This window comes from Acomys russatus, chromosome 22 (assembly GCF_903995435.1).
Source record: "Acomys russatus chromosome 22, mAcoRus1.1, whole genome shotgun sequence".
Lineage (NCBI taxonomy): Eukaryota > Metazoa > Chordata > Mammalia > Rodentia > Muridae > Acomys > Acomys russatus.
Genome location: NC_067158.1, coordinates 53,385,394 through 53,408,880, shown reverse-complemented (window position 1 = coordinate 53,408,880; position 23,487 = coordinate 53,385,394). Strand labels below are relative to the sequence as shown.

The 23,487-nt window shown below is 42.7% G+C and overlaps 1 protein-coding gene across 1 annotated transcript in view; it reads left to right on the top strand.

The window, feature by feature from the left end:
- The first annotated feature begins 7,099 nt into the window (after window positions 1-7,099).
- The window catches only part of Tmem156 (transmembrane protein 156), a 33,779-nt gene continuing 17,391 nt past the window's right edge, over window positions 7,100-23,487 (top strand). The window contains exons 1-2 of the mRNA XM_051165088.1: window positions 7,100-7,273; window positions 19,968-20,237. Of these exons, the coding sequence (XP_051021045.1) occupies window positions 7,186-7,273; window positions 19,968-20,237 (358 nt within the window). The 5' untranslated portion in view covers window positions 7,100-7,185. The remainder of the gene's footprint in view (window positions 7,274-19,967; window positions 20,238-23,487) is intronic.

Genomic DNA, 23,487 nt, shown 5'->3' with positions numbered 1-23,487 from the left:
CCCGCTTTGGTTTCTTTTCTTATGCTTGCTGAGAGCAAGTTCATAGCCACCATGAATGAACGTTTACAGAGTCAGGTCTGGTGCACGAGTGCCAGTGGTCTACCGTGGGGTACTTATGCATCGACACCTACCAACCATATGAAGTGATCCACAGGCCAGGAGATGCCGCACTGCTCATTATGGGAAAGAGAATGAACAACAACCAATCAGAGCCTTAGGAACCTAAGGCTGCTCATGGGTCTTCACGCTTCCTCTTTCTCCTCCATCTTGTTCATCTTTTAAGCACACGCGCACCCTCTGCCTTCACACGTGCATCCTGTAGTCAGTGTCTATACTTAGCACAGAGTTCTTGGAGAAAGATTCTGGCTGTGTAATAAGCAGCTGACCCGAAATTAAAAAACGTCGGCTGAGTGGAAGGTGGCACACCGCACACATCTGAAGTCACTCAGGCAACAGTCTACAAGACACCAAGGAGAGGGGGAAGCAAGGCCTTTCATACTCTGGGCCAATGGCAAGAAAGTCAAGAAATGCTGTTCCTAAGAGTCAGAAAGCCTCTCTAGTTGCAGCCATGTTTTTGTTTCTGTTGCTTTTGACACTGAACCTGCATTTATTGAGTCTGATATTTTCAGACTGGGCCATTGATTTTTTTTTTTCTTTTTTTAAATGTTATCAAACCACTGAAGGTTGTTACGTTGTTCTGGCATTGTGAAGAGTATTTTGAATATATATGTATTTCCTCTTCTGTATGCACACACCTCTGATAAGGCGCTTTGGATACCCACAGCTTTGTAGCCAGAGGCTGGGACACATCAGGGACCTGGAACCCTTTATAGGCTGGTTGTCCGTTGAGGGTACTAGCTGAGCAGGCAAGAAAGCAGCTCCAACAGGTTCCTTCCTGCATAGTGTTTGTTAGCAAAAAACAAGCTCTTTCTTCCAGCCACAGGTGACTTGGTGGGGATGGTGTCGACAAAGCAGCCGGTGGTGTGTGTGCTGGCTATACGCTTCTACTCTGAGGAAAGGCCTGGGTAGCTGCCCAGTTCTGAGCATTCTCAACACAGTGGTGGCAGTTCAAGCCAGATTTCCCCTTCTGAGGAAGAAATAAAATGAGTGATGCACAGCCTGTGACCTGAGACAGGCCCAGCACCTTTCCTGGTTCTCTGAGAAGCTGGCTATATGTCCAAAGCTGGCCTGCTGACTCTCCCCACCAATGAAGGGTGATGCCCAGTGTGCCCAGATGCTCTGGTTTGCTTTGCAGCCATGAGAGGTGATGAAACATGTCAGTTGTCTCCCGGTAGCCTGCTCTGAGGCTCTGAATTTCTTGTCAGTGCTCTTTAAACTCCTGCCCAGGGAATATATGCCAGCCTTGGGAACAACGTTATAGCTCCTTTGTCAATAATCTCCATTTCTAAAACAGCAAAAACGGAAAGGTAGAGGAGGGAGGATGTTGTTGTAATTTACATATAGTAAAAATCTACTCTTTCTAGTGCCCAGTTCCAGAACTTTAACAAAAACGCAGTTGCCACAAATACCAACATAGTCATGGGACATTTCTGTGATCTGACCATTCCCTTGTGTCTCTATGTTGTCTACCTCCAGCCTATGGCAACCACTGGTCTATTCTCTGTCCCTGTGGCTTAACTCGCCCCACGTGGCATGTGAATCAAATCATAACAAGGCTTCCTTACCATCTTCGTGTAGCCAACCAGCCTCACCCATCCTCTGCCAGTTCATTCCTGCCTCATACTTTGCCTGATTTTTTCTTTCCCCAGAGCATGGACGTTGCCTGAAAATAAGTTATTTTCATTATCTACTTGATTTCTGTCTTCCATTTGTGCGTTCACTTGGACTAGGAAGTAAGACAAAGATGGATTTTGCTTGTCTGCCGCCAGGCCTCCAAGGCTCACAAGGGAACCTACATGGTCAGTAACTATTTTTCTGAGTTTAGTATGATGTGAAGAAAGAGCCTGGAGATTGCTGGGACCCTCTCCGTACTCAGACAGACCTCATTATGAAGAGATCATTTTCCTTATAAAAATGTATTAATTGAAGGATTTGTCCTTTGCCAAAGTAATACAAAGTAATACAATTAGAAGACATCAGGATGATAAATTGTTTCTTTAAATTGACCTGGATGGCGAGATTACCCAGAACAGAAGTGGCCTGAGGTGGGAAAAGTGGCAGCAACTCTCTCCTGGGCATCAGATGACTTAAATGGATACAAAGCGTTTCCTGCAGCTGTTTTCAACTGGGAGCCGCTTTGTTCCCCCAGGGCCTTATGGTAACATCCGAAGACATTTTTTTGTTGTCAAAACTGGGATGGAGAGGACAGCTACTGGAATCTGCTGAAGATCACAGAATTTACAGAGAATATCAGTAGGGGCCACCAGCCAGAAACCCCTGGGCGAACCTGTAGTCAGGCTTGAAGGAAGGGCTGCATTTGCATCTGCTGTCATCGTCGTCGTCATCATCATCGTCATCACTAGTTATTATTATTTCTCCCACCCCCATCCCCGAGCACACATGAGCAGATGCTGGAGTACAACAGAGGTACCGGATTGCACCCAGAACTGGAATTACAGACAGTTGTGAGCTGCCTGCTGTGGGTGCTCGGAATCAAACTCACCCTCCCGAGGAGGCGTACATGTCTTAAGGGCTGAGCTGTCTTCCCAGCCCTGAGCTATTCATGTTTTAGACGTGATCCTTCCTGACAAATGCTCTCACGCAGGCTGAGAGAGTAGCTGTGCATCAAGGTCTCAAGCCAGACTTCATGTTTGAAGCGCAGTATGATCCTTAGCAGTGTGCCTGTGAGCACGCTCCTTGACTCTTCTCTACCTCTCTGTCTACGAAAGGGGATTAATTAGAGAAACTGCCTCAGGGAGTGGCCAGAGGGTCCAGTGCAGTAGCCCATACAAAGCCTGCAACAGTGTGGAGGACATACTAACTGTTCAATAAGTGTCATCGATTTGTGTTGTCACTGATGCCAAAAAGCTCTTCCCACAGAATATAATGAAGGAATTGGGAATGGTTTCCACTAGGGGAGAGAAATGGGAAATATTAATCGTATAAAGTATATAATGATGATAATTTCTCATAATAAGAGATAGGTTCCCAGAACTAAAATTCAAATAAAGCATCATACATGTGTAGAAAAAAAAATCAAAGCCAGAATACTCAACAGTGCTCATCACACCCAGCCTCGGGATGGACACCTACACCAGGGAGGGGAGGGAGGGGGAGGAGGAGAGGAGAGCTCATGCTGGGGAGGGGGAAGGAACGTGTGAGGAAGGGAAAGAGAGAGAGAACTGGAGGTGGGTAAAGGGGCCAGGGGCAGCGGAACCAAAACGTCTGCGTTCTAAAGTGAAGGGTCTCTGGGAGAGAGGAAGGCCCACCCCTAGGTCGAGGGCAGGACATGCCAACCACACCGTGCAGCAGGACCGAACAGTTACCACCTGAGTTAGAATACAATCCCAGTGAATGTCTTGTTCTGGTGTGATAGCTAGCTCACTGTATGTCTTGCTACAGCCTTTTCACAAAAAGAAATTGCCTTGCTGTGGTGGTTTGAATGAGAGTGGCTCCATAGTCTCATTCTGCTTGGTCACCAATGACTAGGACTGTTTGAAAGGATTACAAGGATTAGGGGGCGTGGCCTGGTTGGAGAAAATATATCACTGGGGGTGGGCCTTGAGGTTTCAAAAGCCCATGCCAGGCCTGGTCTTTCTGTTTGTAGATCAGGCTGTAGCTCTCATCTGCTGCTCCAGCACTACGCCGACCTGCCACCAGGCTCCCACCATGAACACTCAGCCTCTGAAACTATAAGCAATCCCCAATTAAATACACTTTATGTTATGAGTTGCCTTGGTCATGGTGTTTCCTCTTCACAGCAATAGAATGGTGACTAAGGCACTTGCCAAGCTACTTTTGTTTAGTTTGTGTGTTCCTTATGTCACACTGACATTGTTCTTTGTTTCTAACAGACCAAACACCCACTGGATGGTTGGATTCTTTTTTCTATTGTTCTGCTAATACGTCAAGCAGTTAGTACCTACCAGACAGACTGATTTATAATAACTGGGTGTGGCAAGACAGCTCGGTTGGTAAAGGCACCTGCCATGGGTTGCTCTGAAAGAGACCACCATTCCATCTGCAGCGTCTGCACAGGGGAAACCTTACTTTTTTTCATCAAGAAGGGTGCTTGGATGGGGAGATCGGCTGCGCAAGGGCAGAAAGTGTGTTTGGTTTTTTAATTCTAAGTCAGGTGGTGACTGTGCCTTTCGCCCATTGGCTGGGGTCTGACCTCGAAATCATATTTGATTGGCTAGTCTGAAAAGACTAGTTGGTGCACAGGAAATGAGAAAGGAAGGGGAAGGGAGCCCTTGCTCTGAGGAGAAAGGGGTCACTGGCTGCCACAGGCCATCAAACTTCTGGAAAGCAGCAGGAGCTTTTGTGTAAACAAGGTTTTACTGGGGGAAATTAAAACAGTGGCATAGAAGTCTTACAACATAAGGGAGACAAAAAGCTTTGAATTCTTTGCCCTAAACACAAGTTTTACAGTATTTGATAGAGAAGATTCATATTTAATATTTTTTACACCATCAAGTGCGATGGCTTGAGTTTAGTCCCCAAGACTCACACTCTGTAAGGAGAGAACTGAATCCTGAAAGTTGCCTTCTCTATCTGGAGCATGCCCTCCAAACCCCCCTCCAAAATCAGCAAATGTAAAAAAAAAAAAAAAATTACAATTGGATTGGGACTCTAAGAGAATGATCATAGACAATAACATGATTTTCCTTAAGATTTGCTAAGTCAGAGATAACACAAATGTCTGGCAAGTGAATTACAGTCTGGCTGAAAGAGTCTGAGGCCTTGTAAGCTCAGAGCAGCCAGCCTGTGGCCTGGGATTTATGGCCCTTCTGTTGCTCTTGTGATAGTCACCATCTGGACCCCACCATGGAAGCCAGGTGCAGAGCACATGCTCGCAGCCAGGACAAAAGGGCCTCTCAAGAAAAATGACTTTAAAGTGTCTAGAAATATGATAACCAGATTAAGTCAGAGTGGTAGGGATCAGGGTGGTGGTGGTGGTGGCAGCAGTAGCTGGTTCTGTGTGTGTGTGTGTGTGTGTGTGTGTGCGTGTGTGTGTGTATGTGTGTGTGTGTACATGTGTGCATGGGAATGTCATTATGCACCATGCCAGAATGGTTTGATTCTGATTCTAAAAAAATCAAACAAAACAAAACAAAAAAACAAAAAACATTTCATGAAGGTTCATGTGTTTAAGGCTTAGCTGCCAGCTGACAGATTTTTGAAAAATGAGCGGACCACACAAGCTCCAATTTAATCAATAGATTAATCCATGAAATTCTTAGCTGAATGAGTTATTAGGTGGGCTCCCGCAGGGAGTGTTCTTGATGCGTATGTTTTGTTAGTCCCTGTGCATCCTGCCTGCCATGGCATGAGCCACATTGCTCTAACATGTTTCCCCGCCATATTCCGCCTCACCACGCACAGACACAGCAGCAACGGAGCCACAGGACCATGCCGAAGCCCCTCAACATGCGAGCCCAAACAATCTTTATTCTCTGAAGCCATTCTGCTCACATATTTTGACACAGCAACAGAAAGTGACAAATACGGACCCGGCAGAACTATTACAATGGAGAAAACCATTAAATCAATAATTTTTATGTTGGATACAAGAATTACTGAATGAACCAAGGTGTTATTGCAACATTTATAAGGGAAAGAATATGCACTAGGATATCGGGGAGAGGAAATGGATTATAGTGTTATGAAAGGATAAAGGGGAGATTGCAACAGGAGCAGGGCTGGGAGGGCAGGGTGGAAGACAGACTGTCTCAAGGACAATTAACCTAACGGCCTTTTGAAAAGTCATTCAGGAGCCTGCCGCTGTAGCTTCCTAAGATATATATGTGTATAAAAAGAATTTAAATGGTGTTAGCTATCATGGGGCAGGGGGCACCGATACCTCAACTAGATATTCTATGCTACCAACAACAGGAGCGAGTTACAACCTTCTGAGTTATTGGCCGAAGGGATCCCATAGACCACACAGACATCACAGGCTACGGCCGGTGCCATTGGTTAGCCTCCAAGACTACGCATACTTAGAGTGTGGGGATGGTACTTAGCTGCAAACTTCCCTCCTGCTGGCTAGTGCTCTCGTAGTAATTCTTAACACTGTTCTTAACACATATGCTTGGAAACTCTATTCTTATTTCTACTGCTCAGCTCCTAAACTCTCTGAACTTTCCTATGTACAGAGCATGTTTACAACACAGCCTTTGTCCCTGACTTCTTACTCCCTACCCGCCTGATGGATGAACAAGAGCCAGAGATAGGGTACAGGGAGAAAATGGTTAGGAGTACTTGATACATTTTTATCTCAGCCAGCGGAGGGAGGGGAAACAGTGGCAGCGCTAACTCCCCGTGCTTTGTCCAAGTAAAACCATTTTTTGCATGTATGCTTTATTTATCACAGTTTTCCCCTATCCTTCATTTACATTCTAAAATAAATGGTTTTCTCTCCCCAGGATTATCCCAACGAAAAGGTTTATTCTTTTGCAAGGGGAACGAAAATGTGGATTTGTGTCATGGTAAACACTGTTTATAGACGGAACATCAGCATGTTCTGTTGTACCCTTCACAGAGACGGCAGTAAGGCGGAACCCCAGATATTCATAAGCCTTTACTTTATGCTCACATCTCGTGCTGTTTACTGTCTTCCAAACACCTGAGTCGGCCACGGCATCTGGATTTCAGAGAGATCAGCTATCATTTAATGAGTAAACGAGTGAATGGTGTTCATAAACAGGAGTGCACTGACATTTGTCCTTTTATTTCTGGTTATTACGTTGTAGGTTTAGGTTTATTCTTACACATTGGTAAACGCGGCAACAGCTTCAAATCTGGATGAAGCCGGACCTTCTTCCTTGTTTATCAAGCAGTTCAACAGTGCTTGTTAGAGAGTGGCTTTATTAGGCAAAGTGACTCAAAATGAAGAAGTCTCAGTTCTGGGTAACTTTTTTTTTTTTTTTTTTTAAGTCTTACTCAAACGGAAGTGAGTGAGAGGTGAATCTCAGGAACTTGAAGTAGAGCAGAGATGAGAAGCAGGAAGCAACACAGCACCGAGCTACCGGATGGAAACACATCTCAGTCATGTGAGTAGACATGACAGAAACAGCCTTCTTTAAGTTATTTGTGGCAGTAGTGATCACATTCATTTTAGTCCTGCCAGAATTTTTCAAGACACCAAAAGGTAAGCAAACCATTGCAAGCGAGCTCTCTCTCTCTCTTTTTTTTTTATTGTAGAGTAAATTGTCGGCTAATGGTGACAGACAAAGTCTTCCTGGGTGTCTGCTGCACGAGCTGATGTTCAGTGGCTGAGACACCTTTAAGTAAAACGAGATCCCAAGTTTCACTTGTCTAGCACAGTGACCTTAGGGCTCAGTCATGGTTTCAGCTGAAAATGAAAAGAAATATTTAATATCTGTATTTAGATTTCAGACACAGGACTTACGACAATCCCATTATATGAGTTTGTTCTTTGAAACTGTTTGCTTCCTTCAAAATAGTCACACATCTGCTTTTATATTCTGGAACTATTTACTAAGGAAAATGTCGTTTATTTCTTTTAAAACTATTAAGTTCATTTGATCACAAGGCAATGCAAATAATTTACTGGTGATTTTGGAAAAATAGGAGTAATTTTAGTATTTTCAATATACCCCAAAAACCAGATGGGTACAAATACAGGCAGGTGTGTGTGTGTGTGTTGGAAACAGGGCAAAACCCACTCGGCGAGCCCTTCAAAGAACTGTTACATGGTTGTTGAAACTTCTGGGTACAGAAGCAAAAGATAAAAGGATTTAAACTATTTTGATATATTATCAAAAATTGGGAAATGTGTAATTATGGATGGATAAGTGATAATTGTGGTCTTTAGCATTTAATAAGAAGAAAAAGTAAAAAACGTTGTTCTATTACTAAATAGAAATCATATAAATTTAATTAAATTAGAGAAAAACTTATATTTGATAGCTTGCTGCAATGAATATTTATTGTCGCATATATGCAAAGCTAAGTATTCAGATAAAAATACTTTTGCTAATTATATTTGGTGACATACTGCAATGATTATTTAATGTTGCATATTAAATGATGCTAAGTAGACAGATAAAAATATTTTTGCTAAATAAACACTGTAACTGCAATTTTACGAATAATCGAATTAAAAAAATTTTTTTTGTTTTGGTTCATTTTTTTTTTTTTTTCTGAGATTAGGCAAGCGTAGTATATATATTTGATGCTTATTTTCACTGGCTGAAAAATGTGTCCTATAGGAAATAGAATAAAGAAAGCCCATTTTAAAGATATTTTGGGCTGAGAGTTAAAAGCACGTTTAGGAGCTATCTAAGCTAGGCCCTCTCTGGGTTTATATACCTGTCACTTTGAAACATTAGTTTGACTCTAGTGAGGATCAGGTACTTGGCACACAGGCTGTTTGCTAAGTTGGTCAGGGCTTTGTGAGAGGTGGGAATTCTAAGCGTGTTACCGATCAAGCGGAGGAGGAAGACAGAGGCGTTGCTCCTGACTATTCGTTCTTGTTGGAGTGTGACAGCACAGAGAAAGTCAGAAAGCCACATGGCGGGAGCCTGAGCCGGCCTCTGAATTTGTAAGCCTAACGAAGGGTTTTGCAAAGTCCTCGTTGGCGGAACTTCCCGGGCCGGTTAGGCTGATCTTCATGCCCACGCGCGCTGCGCGCCATTTCTGATGATTGCTCTCCAGCTGTCACCACACTCTCGCGGCCTTCCCGACTGGAGAGATCGTCTGTTTTCTGGTTGGAAAACAGCATCAATGGTTCTTCCGATTTCCTGGGATGATGAAATTATTTGGGTATTTTGTTTCAGAGGACCCTTATTGTGGAACAGCAAGTGAGTATGTTTACAAACCATGGTCTTCTCCTGATGTCCTCAGTGGTGGAAGAAATTTTGCTCAAAGTCACCACAAACAAAATGTTGATTATTGAGTAAACAGTTGCACACATGCAATAGTATAGTAATTGTGCTTTACATAGGCCTATGGGCCATCAGGATTATTGCTATAACCTCAACAGGTATAGCCCTATATTGATTAAACTAAGGAGATTTGTATGTAACTATTGTGTTCCTTATTTTTTGGGGGGAGGGGGAGGACAGGGTCTCCCTATGTAGTCCCCTGCCTGTTTGGCTGTCCTGGAACTTGCTGTGTAGGCCAGGCTGGCCTCAAACTCACAGAGATCCAGCTGCCTCTGGCTCCCAAGTACTGGGATTAAAGGCGTGTGCCATCACTCTTGGGCATCAGTGTTAAATTTTAATTCCAGTATGAGTTAGTTTATGAGATGAATAGAATGGACAACCAGTGCATCTCACAAAGAATCTGGTACACTCATTTAGATGATGGAGTGATATTATTCTTGATATATATATATATATATATAAAAACTCAGTTGTTCAACTTTACTAAGGAAGATTCAGGAGCCAGATGCTGGGCTGAAAACTTGCTGGCTCAGAGAGGCAGAGAAAGTACCCAGCTGACGACCCTCCTACTCGGCTAACGTCTCAGAAGGAAAAAGCTCCTTTTCCACCATGTTGTCTTAAATACCCTTCAACACAATGTCCCTCCTCTCTACTTCCTGTGCATCTCTCTATCTGCCCTTCCTACTTCCTCTCATTCTCTATGTGTGTTTTCCCATGTCCACTTCCTGTCAATCTGATTGCTTGCTCCACCTATTGACCTAGGGTTGACTTTATTTAATTCGGTTTACAGACAGCTCTTGGATTAAAGGTGTGTGCTACGGCTGAGCCACACCACGAATACAATACGTGTTTACAGTAAACAGAAAGCTCTAGGGTCAAGGACTGAGCCACACTGCAATTAGAAACAGGTTTTTACAGGTCACAATCTCAGGGTTCACAATGGGATCAAATATCCTGCAACAATTCTCAAAGTAGAAAAGACAACCTTGAGATTCTCAAGGCTAGTCTTAGCTTGCCAGGAACTTGTGTCTTTTCTTCCTTTATTTTGTGTTGCTCTTAAAATTTTAAAATAAATAGCATAAAATGATTTAACTTGTGAATAACTCACCGGTACCCTGTCTTTACCACGTCAGGTGAATTCAGAAGAATCTCAGTGTATACATGAGGTATAATATATTTGATTTCAAAACAATAAACTCTCTAAATCCCCAAATTGAAAAGATAGGATCATATCTCATCATATTTCATCAAGAATGCATCGAAGCCTTTGAATAATTACTAGTAGGAATTTTCAGTTGTTACAATTATATAGTGTTAGCTATTTGCTCTAACTTTAAGAAGAGTTTCTTAGATGTTGCTTGCCACTTACCAGGCTGCATTGGAAGGCAGATAAACTATTGTTCAGCAATGCCTCAAAGCCCTTAGTTAGTTTAAAAGGCTGCCAGGGCATAGCAGTTAATGAACAGCTTGGCGCACCTTAATTGCTTGTAGAGAGTGGAAATGTGGGTAGGGCTGAGTATATTTTGATTCTGTTTCTTGCAACTTGAGGAAGCAAGGATGCTCCTAATTACAGTATCACTGATTTGCTTTTGTTGGCTGTAACCTTTAAGATGGAGACTGGGGCTGGAGAGGTAGTTCAATGCTTAAAAGCACTGGCTACACTTCCAGAGGGCCTGGGTTCAATTCTCAGCACCACATGGCAGCTTACTAACAATGTAACTCCAGTTCCAGGGAATTCCACATAGTTTTCTGGTCTCCACAACCACCAGACATGCACACAGGGCACAAAATACATGTACACAAAGCGCGCGCGTGCGCGCGCACGCACACACACACACACACACATATAAATTGAAAGGGAGGCTTGGTTAAACCTTAGGTAGATCCCAATGATCTTTAATTTGTTCTTTCACTTTTCCACAGGGTCTTTCTGTGGTGGGAAGGTGAGGCTACCTAACAGAAAGGCAAGTCTCTCTTAAGGAGTTTTCAGCCATGAAGAGAACAAGTTGTCAGGCAATTAAGTACAAGCCATAAAGAGTAAAACAGGATGTAAAGAGTGTTATGGGAGCACTAATGTTGGTTCCAGGCCTATGCTGGGAGGAGGTTTCTTGTGTTTCCAGTTGCCAAGAAAAATAATAACTTGGCAGAGTTCAAATAATTGCCAACTGTTCCTCTCACTTGCAGAAGCACTTTCTAAGAGAAGCCATGATTCTTATAGATTTTCAAATAAAATTTTCTCATATCAATATCTCAAAACTTTATGAGAGCAGACACAACAGGGCATCACAGAGATTTGCAGCGAGCCGGACAAGAACAGTGCGCATGGAAAGACCGCGATTCTAATTGTACTCAGCTGTTTTGATGCTGCTTACTTTGAAGAGTCAAAGTTGCATCAAATAAGTTCACCAGCTTTCCTTTCCTCTTCCATGCCACACATGCTGATGGAAATGGTAGCAGAATGCACAGTGAAAGCGAGGAAAACCAAGGATGAGGGACCTTTGCTCGTGAATTATAGGATAAACCCTCCACTCCATGGCATGTCTTTGCTGTATTTACATCTCTATTACAAAGGCAGTGGGCTGAGGGGGCTGCAATGAATGAAATGTTATCCTCGCTTTCAAACTGGGCACTTAATTTTTTTCTTATTGATTCCTTCATGAAGTTTTAATCAGTTATTCCCGGTAAGGATTAGGACATATGACTGTTGACATTTTGAGCCAGCCTATTTCTGAGGGCTATTGAGTTGCCCAGGATGCTCCCAAACCCTTCGGCTTAAGTGATTTTCCCACCCCAGCCTCCCAAGTGCTGAGGCTACAGGTGCTTACCACTGCATCTGGCTCATAGCTCTGTGTGTGTGTGTGTGTGTGTGTGCGTGTGCGCGCGCGCAAGCCAGAGGTCAATGCCAGACATGTTCCTCTATTGCTCACCGCCTTAATTATTTTAGGCAGTGTCTCTCACTGAACCTGAGCTTATGAATTGGCTTGACTGATTTTCTAGCAACCTCTAGGGATCTACCTGTTTCCAACCTCCAATCCCATGGTTACCGTTGTGTACCACCATGCCTGTTTTGTGTTGTGTTGTGTTTGTTTGCTCTGTTTTTAAAAAGTGTGCTGGGGACCCAAATTGAGGTCCTCAGGACTGTGTGGCAGGCACTTCAATGACTGAGTCATCTCCCTAGACCTCGGGCTCAAAATTTGTAATAAAACAATTTTTAACAAATATGTGCATCTACATATACCAGGTTCCAGGTTAAATATTTTTACATATAACTCATTTTTTTTTGAGACAGCATTTCTCTGTGTAGCCTTGGTTGTCCTGGACTCATTTTGTAGACCAGGCTAGCCTTGAACTCACAGAGGTCCACCTGCCTCTGCCTCCCTGAGTGTTGGGATTAAAGGTGTGTGCCACCACGCCCAGCTGTGTCCATTATTTCTAAAAAGTTGGCTTTATTGACTGAGCTATGAAGTTGTGACCCTAGCGACCCTGGTCTGGGATGCTTCTAGCTATTTGTCCCATTATGCATTGGGAGTCAGGTGGTTAATCCTTTCTTACCAATTTTTGTTTTTATAGAAAATCATGACATTTTCTTTTAAAATTATTTTTGTTTTCATGCATATAAATCATAGTGCCTTGCTTATAACTCCATTCCTTTTTCATACCCCTCACTGTTTTTGTCTTTTCATCTTTAAATTATTATTATTATTATTATTATTATTATTATTAATTAGTGTGTGTGGTACGTGTGTTTTGCATGTGTGTGTACAGTACCTGCAGAAGCCAGGATAGGGCATTGGATCCCTGGAGCTGCCACCGAAGTGCTTAGAACAGTATCTGGGTCCTCTGGAAGAGCTGCCCGTGTTCTTAATCTCTGACCTGTCTCCCCAGTGCCTTGTCTTTTCATCTTAATGTCATTTGTTCCTCTCACTCATCCTTTAGAGTCTCACCACAGTTTCCCTCATATCTTCATGTCCCATGCATATACACATTTGAATCTAGAGTCTCTATAAGAGGGAAAATGTGGTATTTGTCTTTCTGAGCTTGCATTATTTTGCTGTGCATGATTTTTAGTTCCACCCATTTTCTTGGCAATGACATAATTTCATTCTTCTTTACAGCAGAAGAGACCTCTAGTGTGTGTGTGTGTGTGTGTGTGTGTGTGTGTGTGTGTATCACATTTTCTTTATCCATTTTTTTTGTGTGTGATGGGTATCTCAACAGGCTATCCATGTTTATCCATCAATAAATATGGATGCATTAGATACGTTGTGTGCTGACTTATGCCAAAATCGGTATAGTAGTTCTATTTGTTTGTTTTGGTCATGGGTTATGTGTGTACCATGATGCACCTGTGGAGGTCAGAGGACAACACTGAGAGTCACTCCTCACCTTCTAACTTGTGTAAAGCAGAGCTTCTCTTGTTTTGCCAATGCACTGATTAATTACTCCAGGGTATCTGCTGGCAGATGAGTGGGGAACTCTGTCTTGACCTCCTGTCTCACCAGGAGTGTTGGGATTACTGACAAGCACCACCACTCCTGGCTTTTCCACGGGTTCAGGGAACTGAGGCCATCAATCTTGTTTGGAAGCACATCCGCCCACCAGGTCGTCTCCCTAACTGTACTTTCAGTTTCTTCAGAAACTGCCTTACAAATTTCCAAAGTGGTTGCACGGGTTTGTACTCTTGCTAGCGGTGCTTAAGGATTCCGCATCTCACCGCGTCTGTTACCATTTGTTTTCTTGATGGTGAGTAAGCCATTCCGACTGTGCTAAGATAGAATTAAGGGGAGAAAAGCCCTATTGAGAGTTTCTCTATAGCTTGCCATAATTTGGATATTGAGGTCCATTATGTGCAAGGTATGAAAAAGGCCAATGTGAGAAATTCACTGAAGGTATTTTGGATCAATGGTGCCATTAGACACCCAGCAGGAGCAAGTACCAATAGTCTATGGAGGAAAAAATAAACCCTTTAAACCAGTCCTCAAATAACTCCCAAATAAAATACCAATGAAAGGGCCCGGTGTGGTGGCGCACACCTTTAATCCCAGCCCTCGGGAGGCAGGGGCAGGTGGATCGCTGTGAGTTCGAGGCCAGTCTGGTCCACAAAGCTAGTCCACGCCAGCCAAGGCTACACAGAGAGACCCTGTCTCGAAAAAAAAAAAAAATCACAAAACATATGAAGAAACAACAGACAAGAATCAACAGATAGCAGAACTAGATTTTCAAAGAATATTAGAAATATGAGATATAACATAAATACTTAGTTGTTTCAGTAGAAGAAACCATCAGAAATGTGAATTATAGAAGCATACATTTGGATCTTTATCTCATGGCACATAAGGAGCTAATTCAAAACAGATTAACCATTGGAAGGCCGGAGACTGTCAAACAGTTAGAAGAAAAGATTCTTGATTTGATTGGTCCCTGCCATGACTTTTAGAAATGTCCTCAAAAGCACCGGGAACAAAGATTTTTAAGATAGACAAACAGAACTGCATCAAACTGGAAAAACAAACAAACAAACAAACTAAACAGTCAACAATCAACATAGTTATGAGCAAGAGAAAATATTTTTAAGATGTAGTGTGATGGGTTTCACATTGTAACCACAATTAAGGCATAACTTTCCATTGCCAAAAGTCCTCTCTTGCTCCATCCTGTAAGAACCCTCTCACCACCAAGTATTGTGCATTTTCCTAAATCTTATATAAATAAGATTATGTGGCACACAGTCACTTGTGTGGCTTATCCAATTTAGCAAAAACACCATTGCAATTTCTCCAAGTTGTTACTTGTAGTTTCTTCTCTTTGTCACTGAGGGATATTCCATCATATATCAGAAGTTGTTTTTAGATACACTATTTGCTGGAAATGTGGGTTGTTTTCATTTTTGGCTCTTATAACATTTAAAAGCTACCATGAAACTCTTGTGCAGGCAAAATAGAAGCCTCTGATCATGTGGATATGTTTTTATTTGCATGTATGAATTCCTAGGAGTGAAATTTTAGGGTCATATGATAAGTATATATTTAACCTATAAGAAAATAAAAATCTGTTCCCCAATGTAGTTGTGTTATTTTGCATTCCTATCAGTAATGTATGGGAGTTACGCTTCATAGCAGCATTATTTTGAACAGCCCAAAATGGAAACAACCCAAATGTTCACTGTCAGAAAGATGGATAAATGATATAATATATTCATTCACAAGACACAGCAAATTAATTACATCTGTGCAAACCCATCGTGAGTAAAACATATTAAGGAAAAAAGGCAAGTCACAGAAGAGTCCATAACACGCACATTTGTGCTATGGTGCTGCAGTGGTGAGAATGCTTGAAAGGTGTTGGCAACAGCCTATTTTTTTTTTTTTTTTTGGTGATAGGGATACTAATGTGTGCTTATTTTCATTCTTTTTTGTTTGTTTGTTTGTTTGTTTGTTTGTTTCCCCAAGACAGAGTTTCTCTGTGTAGCCCTGGCTGTCCTAGAACTCAGAGTCCCACGTGCCTCTGCCTCCTGAATGCTGTGATCAAAGGTGTGTGACACCACCTCCCGGTGTTATTGTCATTCTTTAATGGGCCTAAAGGATCTTGCACAAACATATACGTGATATTTTTGGTTCTTTAGTGTTTCTGTTTGCTTTTCTTTGGAAAGGGAGAAGTGATTGGCCTGGACCTTTGTCCTACTCCGTCTTATGTTTTCCTGACTTTATTTAGTATTCTGCACACTCCCTCAGAGAAGGCACCGACTCGGTACTGAAGTAATTCTGGGATGCGTACCCCAGAGTGGGCCGGTAGACATAGAACTCCAGGAATATTACCGGAGGGAGTTAAATTCACAAAGCCTTCTTTTTGGAGGTGGGAATACAGACCACTTGATGACAAAAGTGGCTGGGAGGAGAATGCTTTATTTCTTAAAATCATACCCAGAAAGGCTGTGTCTTCTATTTATTCCTTTCCCGATGGAATATTTAAAATTGAGGTTTAAAAGACATGTGAGTCGACCCGATAGCCAAATATAAAGGGTAAACCACCTATTCTAGGAAGCCTGGCCGGCCACTTATGAACAAGACTGCAATACTGACAGCAACATTTTCTCACTCTCCTTTCTAGGTCATGTCATAGCAATATAAATTCAAGGAGTTGAAAAATCTCACAAGATCAAAGCGCCAGTAAGGAAGATGGAGAGGCGGCAGGAAATACATTTTTCATGTGTTTTAGTGATATTGAAAACCCTATAAATGAAAATGCTGTCAGTGGGTGCATCCCCAGCTGCCCTCTCTGACGTTATTACTGAAGGCAATATTTTGTTACAGTCACAAATGCATTACGATTTTTATTTTAAGTATATCACACATCATAAAATTTATTTGAATAACATTGTTTCCCCCAAATAAAACCTTTATTTACAACTCAATTTTGAAATTTCTTCACAGCTGGAAACTATATGTGAATTATTCAAAAAATAATTTTAAATATAGAGGGCTCGGACACAAACATTTAATTTATCGAATCATACTACAAATCACTAGTGATCAAACGCTTATGGAATTACTATTAATATAAACTCCACACATTAAAATGCTTTAGTATTTTAGTATTTAGCATTAGTCACTAGATTGGCGTCCTTTTGAGCCTGAGCTATGGTTGAACTAAAAGTAATCTCTTTTTTTAAAAAAAGGGAGCACTTGTTTCGCTGTGCTCTGTGCCACTTAGAAATCCTAAGCTACATTCTAGAGAAAAGGCGATGAAGCCACAGACAGGTGGGATTGACCGTGTCAATTAGTGCACATGTAAAAGATAGTTGACAGTGTGGGAGTTCCTGGAAGATGTGCTATCTACTCCTTAGCTGATCAGTACTGCTAAGTGATCACTTTCAATCACACAATGAGCTCAGATTTGTTTGTGTTGATTAAATCACAGATAAGCCCAACCCAAGGCAAAGACTGCATTTCAAATAAATTTGTTCATTTTTATTTTGTGTGCATTTGGTATTTTGCCTGCATGTGTGTCTATTGTGAGGGTGTCAGGTCCCCTGGAACTGAAGTTACAGACAGTTGTGAGATGCCATGTGGGTGCTGACTAGCTTGGCTCCTGTGCATTTAAAATTTTTTTTTCGGTCTGGAACACAGGATTACATTTGAAATTTTGAAAATTTGAAAGTTTGACTTTATTTTATGTATATGCATATTTTGCCTTCGTGTATGTATATATGCATATGACATGCCTGCCTGGTGCCCAGGCAGTTTAGAAGAGGGTGTCAGGTCCCCTGGAACTGGAATTACAGATGGTTGTAAGCCACCACGTGGAGGCTGAGAATTGAACCCAGGTAATTTGGAAGAGCAGCCAGTGCTCTTAGCAGCTGAGCCATCACTCCAGCCCCAAAGGCCTGCATTTTAAACAAGACACTGTGGTGAGGCAGTGCATCCTGGAAGGAACGCATGGCAGAGAGGAGCTGCTCCCCCAGCGCTGGGAGCACAACTGTCTAAAGACTCTGCCTGCTTGTTCCCACTCTTGCTGGCAAGTCCATTCCTTCACTGGCATTACAGCCTACTGAGACAGCCAGCCTTGTGGGCAGGACAACTGATGGATTCTTGGACTCCCCATCAGTAGAGAGACACGGTTGGACTAGCTGGACCACAGCCTGTAAGCCACTCTACTAAACCACACACACACACACACACACACACACACACACACACACACACACACACACACCTCACACACATCAGCATGCATATATATATATATATGTGTGTGTGTATGTATAAATGTACATTTAGGTATAAACCCCATATATATTACAATGAATACACACACACACACACACACACACACACACACATATATATATTCATTCATTCTCTCAGTTCTGTTTTCTTGGAGAACTCTGACTGACACAGAGTCAGAGGAAGCTTTGGTAGAACTGGAAGAGTAGAGAGCACAAACACGGAAGAGAAAGCGCTGCGACTGCAGACACTGGTGGCCACAAGCCAAGGAATGTAGGCGGCTACCAGGAGGTAGAAGAGAATCAGAGCCGGGCGTGGTGGTGCACAGATGCAACCCCAACACTCGGGAGGCAGGGGCAGGCAGAGATCTGTGAGTTCGAGGCCAGCCTGGTCTACAAAACAAGTCCAGGACAGCCAAGGCTACACAGAGAACCCAGAGAACACTGAGGCTTTGTGAGGCCTCAAAAAGCCAAAAAACAAAGAAAGAAACAAAGAAAGAGGAAGAAAAAGAAGAAGAAAAAGAAGAAGAAGAAGAAGAAGAAGAAGAAGAAAAAGAAGAAGAAGAAGAAGAAGAAGAGAATCAGAGGGAAGCCTCTTGTAGCTTCTTCAGAGCTTGTACACTTCAGGATTTCTAACTATTGATGTTAGCACTGAACTTCTGGCCACTCAAACTGGCAGAGACTTTCAATTTATTATTTTGAATTGCCAAGGTTGTAGAACTTTGCTTAGCAGACTTAAGAAACAAACACAGAAACACTGTCCAGATTTTGATCCTTTCTTCAAATCCATGCCTTTGGCTGTTTTTTAACATGGATAGATTCAGACAAATTTAAAATTAAATTTAAGATTTATCTGTTATTTTTTTTCCCAGGGGCTGGAGAGATTGGTCGGTGGTTAAAAGCACTTATTGTTCTTGCAGAGGACCCCAGTTTAGTTCCCAGTGCTCTGGCGGGCTGCTTTAACCCCAGATCCAGGGGTTCCTATGGATTCTGCTGGCCTCCAGGGCCATACACATGACACACACACACACACACACACCTCACACACACACACCACACACACACACACCACACACCACACACACACACACACACACACACACATACACACACACACACACACACACACACAAATCCTTTAAATTTTTCCAGAAGAAGAGACGGCTAAAATGCCAGTGTTTCTAATCACCTTCCTGCGTGGTTATTTTTTTTTTCTCTGAAAACTAACAGAGAATGTTGACAAGTTTAAAAAAGAAATGCTGTGCTCGCTTCGGCAGCACATATACTAAAATTGGAACGATACAGAGAAGTCAGCTATTAAAAACAAGGAATTCCCTAAATTTGTGGATAAATGGATTGAGCTAGAAATGATCATAATGAGTGAGTTAACCCAGAAGCAGAAAGAATCAAATGGTATATACTCACTTATATCTGCATACTAGCCCAAGGGGCATGTCCCACAAAAGCCTTCACTTACCAGGAAACTGGGACAGAGGGGAAGGCATCCTATTGGGACTCTAAATGAGAGACGCATGGGAGAACAGCAAAATAAAAGGATCCAGAGGGTCCTAGAAATCTACAAGTAGAACAATATGATAGGCAGATTTGGGCCCAGGGGTCCCGCTCAAACTAAGGCGCCAGCCAAGGACAATACAGGAGGTAAACTTTAAACCCCTTCCCAGATCTAGCCAATGGTCAGAATATTCTCCACAGTTGAGTGGAGAGTGTGATACGACTTTCTCACGTGTTCTGGTGCCTCACATTTGACCATGTCCCCTGGAGGGGGAGACCTGGTAGCACTCAGAGGAAGGACAGCAAGTAGCCAAGAAGAGACTTGATACCCTATGAGAATATATAGGGGGACGTAATCCCCCTCAGGAACAGTCATAGGGGAGGGGAATAATGGGAAAATGGGGGGGGGGGAGGAATGGGAGGATACAAGGGATGGGATAAACATTGAGATGTAACAAGAATAAATTAATAAAAAAAAAAAGGAGAAAAAAAAAAACAAAAAACAAAAACAAAAAAAAAAAAAAAAAAAAGAAATGCTTAAATGGAGTAGATTCAGGTAAAAACAAAGCCTTGTCATGGGAAAGCTGTCCTCTGCCTGAGAACAAGAAGAGCTCAAGTTGTGTTTATTTAAATGTCAAAAACGTAAGAATCCACAGCTAAAGAGTGTGTCTGTTTCTTTTCTTTTCTTTCTTTCTTTGCAGAGAGAACACAAGAACTCTGCTGTCGGGAAGTGTGTTTACTACCTAATTTCACCTATCCACTTTCCTCCTTCAATTTTTCTTCTGTCGCTCTTCGGCAACCAGCAGAGGAAACACAGGCTATTATGGCAATGTTTCCAAATCTCTCCAGTTTCCAAAGCTTCACTGAGGTTTGCCACGGCATCACAAGTGAATCTCCGATGTGCTTCTTATGTCTGGTTTGTGAATCCAAAGGAGACACGGATTTAATTTCTCAAGAACAAACATCAAAAGGTAAATACAAAGGAATAGAGTGACATTTGCCAAGTCTAAATTAAGTTATTCTGAAAAAAAAAAAAAATTCCAGGCCTAGAGAGCCAGCACAGTTGATAAAGCATTTCTTGCTTTACAACGTAAAGAACTGAGTTTGAACTCCGGAACACACATTAAAAACTGGGCACCGAGGTGGAGATGGCTCAGCATCTCTTTCAGAGGACCCATATTGGCATTGGGCACCTCACACTTACTTGTGTGTAACTCTAGTTTTGGGGGATCTCTGATACACTTTTCCAGCCTCTGCAGGCATTGCACTTTTGTATACATATATGCACACAGATGCATAATAAATATTAAATAAATATTAAAAGAAAAATCTGGCATGCTGGAGAGCCTGCTTGTAATTCTAGAAATGCCAAGTGGGAGGCGGAGACAGGCGGGCTTCTGGAAGCTCACAGCCTACAGCCTAGGCTACCTGGTGCAGTTCTAGGTCAATGAGAGACCCTGTCTCAAACAGAAGACAAAGGGCACCCAAGGAATAACACCCAAGACTGTCTTCTGACCTTCATATGCACGTGCATGCCCGAACATCCTGTGCCCCACCCGCCCCGCCCCCACAAACACTCTCTATTGTAACATCTAGTTGTGCGCTGGAACCCTCAGTGGCTTCTAATGAGTGATTTCACGGGGCTTTGTAATGTTGATGAATTTTCGTTTAACTTAGTGAAAACAAAATGCTTGTTTATAAAATCCACCAGAATACCAGTGTAATCCACATGCATTTGCCAGCTAAAAGGTTGCCTGGGTGTTCTTTGTAGATTCTGATTGTTAAAACAAAACAAAACACAACTCTAAGTAAGTGCTTAGCATCCACTCTCAGGTATGTGTTGTTCTCTTGCTTGGCTCTCCAATGGGCTTCTTGAGGGCAAGATCTTTGCCTTTGTTTACTACTGTATCCCTCCTTTCAGCATCATGCAAGATGTAAACCATAATAGACACTCAGTAATTGTTGAAAGAAAGAAGGGGCAAGCAAGAGAATAATTGTATGCTCTTTGCAGTGTCTAATGGGGCATTGCGTGTTGTCATGGTTAGCTTCCACTGTCAATTTGATATAAACCTGGTCACATGGGAAGAGGGGATCACAACTGAATAGTTGCTCAGATCAGATTGGCCTATGGCTTATGTCTGTGAGTCATTTTCCTAATTACTACTTGACGTGTGGGGCCCAGCCCACCATGGGTGGTACAGTTCCTACTTGGGTGGCCTGAGTGATGTAAGAAGGGAAACTGAGCAAGCCAGGGGGATCCAGCTGCTACGCAATACTCCTCCATGGTCTCTGCTTCTATGTCTGCCTTCAGGTGGCTGCATTGAGCTCCAGCCCTGGCATCCCCTAAGGATAGACTGGAACCTGAAGCTAAATAGATCCAAGGTGTTTTTGGTCGTGGCATTTAATCGTAGCAATAGAAAGCAAAGAAGAGTGGCTGGGTTGTGAGAGCCATAGCTACGATATAGTTAATTGAACTGAATCACACTGGTCACTGAGAAGCCAAGCAATTCTTTCACAGTTGTGAAAATATGCTGGTGGCCTCAAGCCTCAATGTTGGATCCACCTCCACCACCACCACCACCGCCATCACCACCACCATGACTACTACCATCACCACTTCCACCACCATCTATTCAGCAGAAGTGCTCTTATGTCACTAGTTACTGAACTTTTTTTTTTTTCACTCTTTGGGAATAGGAACAGATTTCTTAGCATTGGCTTTGGGCAAAAATTCTTTTTTTTAATTAATTTATTCATATTACATCTAAATTGTTAGCCCATCCCTTGTATCCTGCTATTCCTCCCTCCCTCCCTCCCGCTTCCCCCCTACTCCCCTCCCCTATGTCTGTGACTGAGGGGGACTTCCTCCCCCTATATATGCTCTTAGGGTATCGAGTCTCTTCTTGGTAACTAGCTATCCTTCCTCTGAGTGCCACCAGGCCTCCCCATCCAGGGGACGTGGTCAGAAATGGGGCACCAGAATTCGTGTGAAAGTCAGATCTCATTCTCCACTCAATGGTGGAGAATGTCCTGTCCATTGGCTAGTCTGGGTAGGGGTTCGAAGTTTACTGCCTATATTTTCCTTGGCTGGTACCATAGTTTGAGCAGGACCCCAGGACCCAGATCCACCTGTCATAAAGTTCCTCTTGTAGGTTTCCAGGACCCTCTGGATCCTTCTATTTCCCCATTCTCCCATGCTTCTCTCACCTGAAGTCTCAATAGGATGTCCTTCCCTCTGACCCACTTTCCTGGTAAGTAAAGTTTTTCATAGGACATGCCCCTTGGACTAGTGTCTTGATATAAGTGAGTATATACCATTTAACTCTTTTTGCTTCTGGGTGAACTCACTCATTATGATAATTTCTAGTTCAATCCATTTGTCCACAAATTTTGGGAATTCCTTGTTTTTAATAGCTGAATAGTATTCCATAGTGTAAATGTACCACAGTTTCTTTATCCATTCTTCTACTGAGGGACACGTAGGCTGTTTCCACGTTCAGGCTATTATGAATAAGGCAGCTATGAACATGGTTGAGCATACGGACAAAAATTCTTATTCCTGTAGTCTCCTAACCATCCTTAGATTCTGCCCCAGATCTACAGAAAATGAGTTGGGGCAGTGCCTCTGTGATGGTGGAGGACTAGGAAACATTTTAAGAGCAGATAGATGGCTGGCAGACATCACTGCTCTGCTGCATCAATCATACGTGAGCAGGGCTTTGAAATGTGGTACTCATCCTGGCTGTGTAATAAATCACGCCACCCACAGTGGTTTGGAATGCAGCAATCCCCTCTTGTTTTCTCTTCTCTTTCCCTCCTCCTTTCTCTCCTCTTCTTCATCTTTGTTCTCCCTGTCCTCCACTTCCTCCTGCCTCCCCTTCCTTTTTACCTCTCTCCCTTTCTCAACCCCCATCTGGACCAGACATTCAGAATGGGGACAGATGGACTTCTGGCTTGAGACATTTCAAACTGTTGCAGTTAGTGAGTAGATGCAACCACCCAGGGGACAGCTGAGGTCTCTCTCTTCACATGGTCGCTTGGGAAGAGTGAGGGTCTTATTCTTAAAAATAATTATTTATTTTTAGTGTGTGTGTGTGTGTGTGTGTGTGTGTGTGTGTGTGTGTGATGCTTGTGTCTGTGCACCGCAAGTCTGCAGTGCCCACAGAGGCCAGAAGAAGGCACTGGAGTTATGGAGGGTGTGAGCTGCTGTGTAGGTGCTGG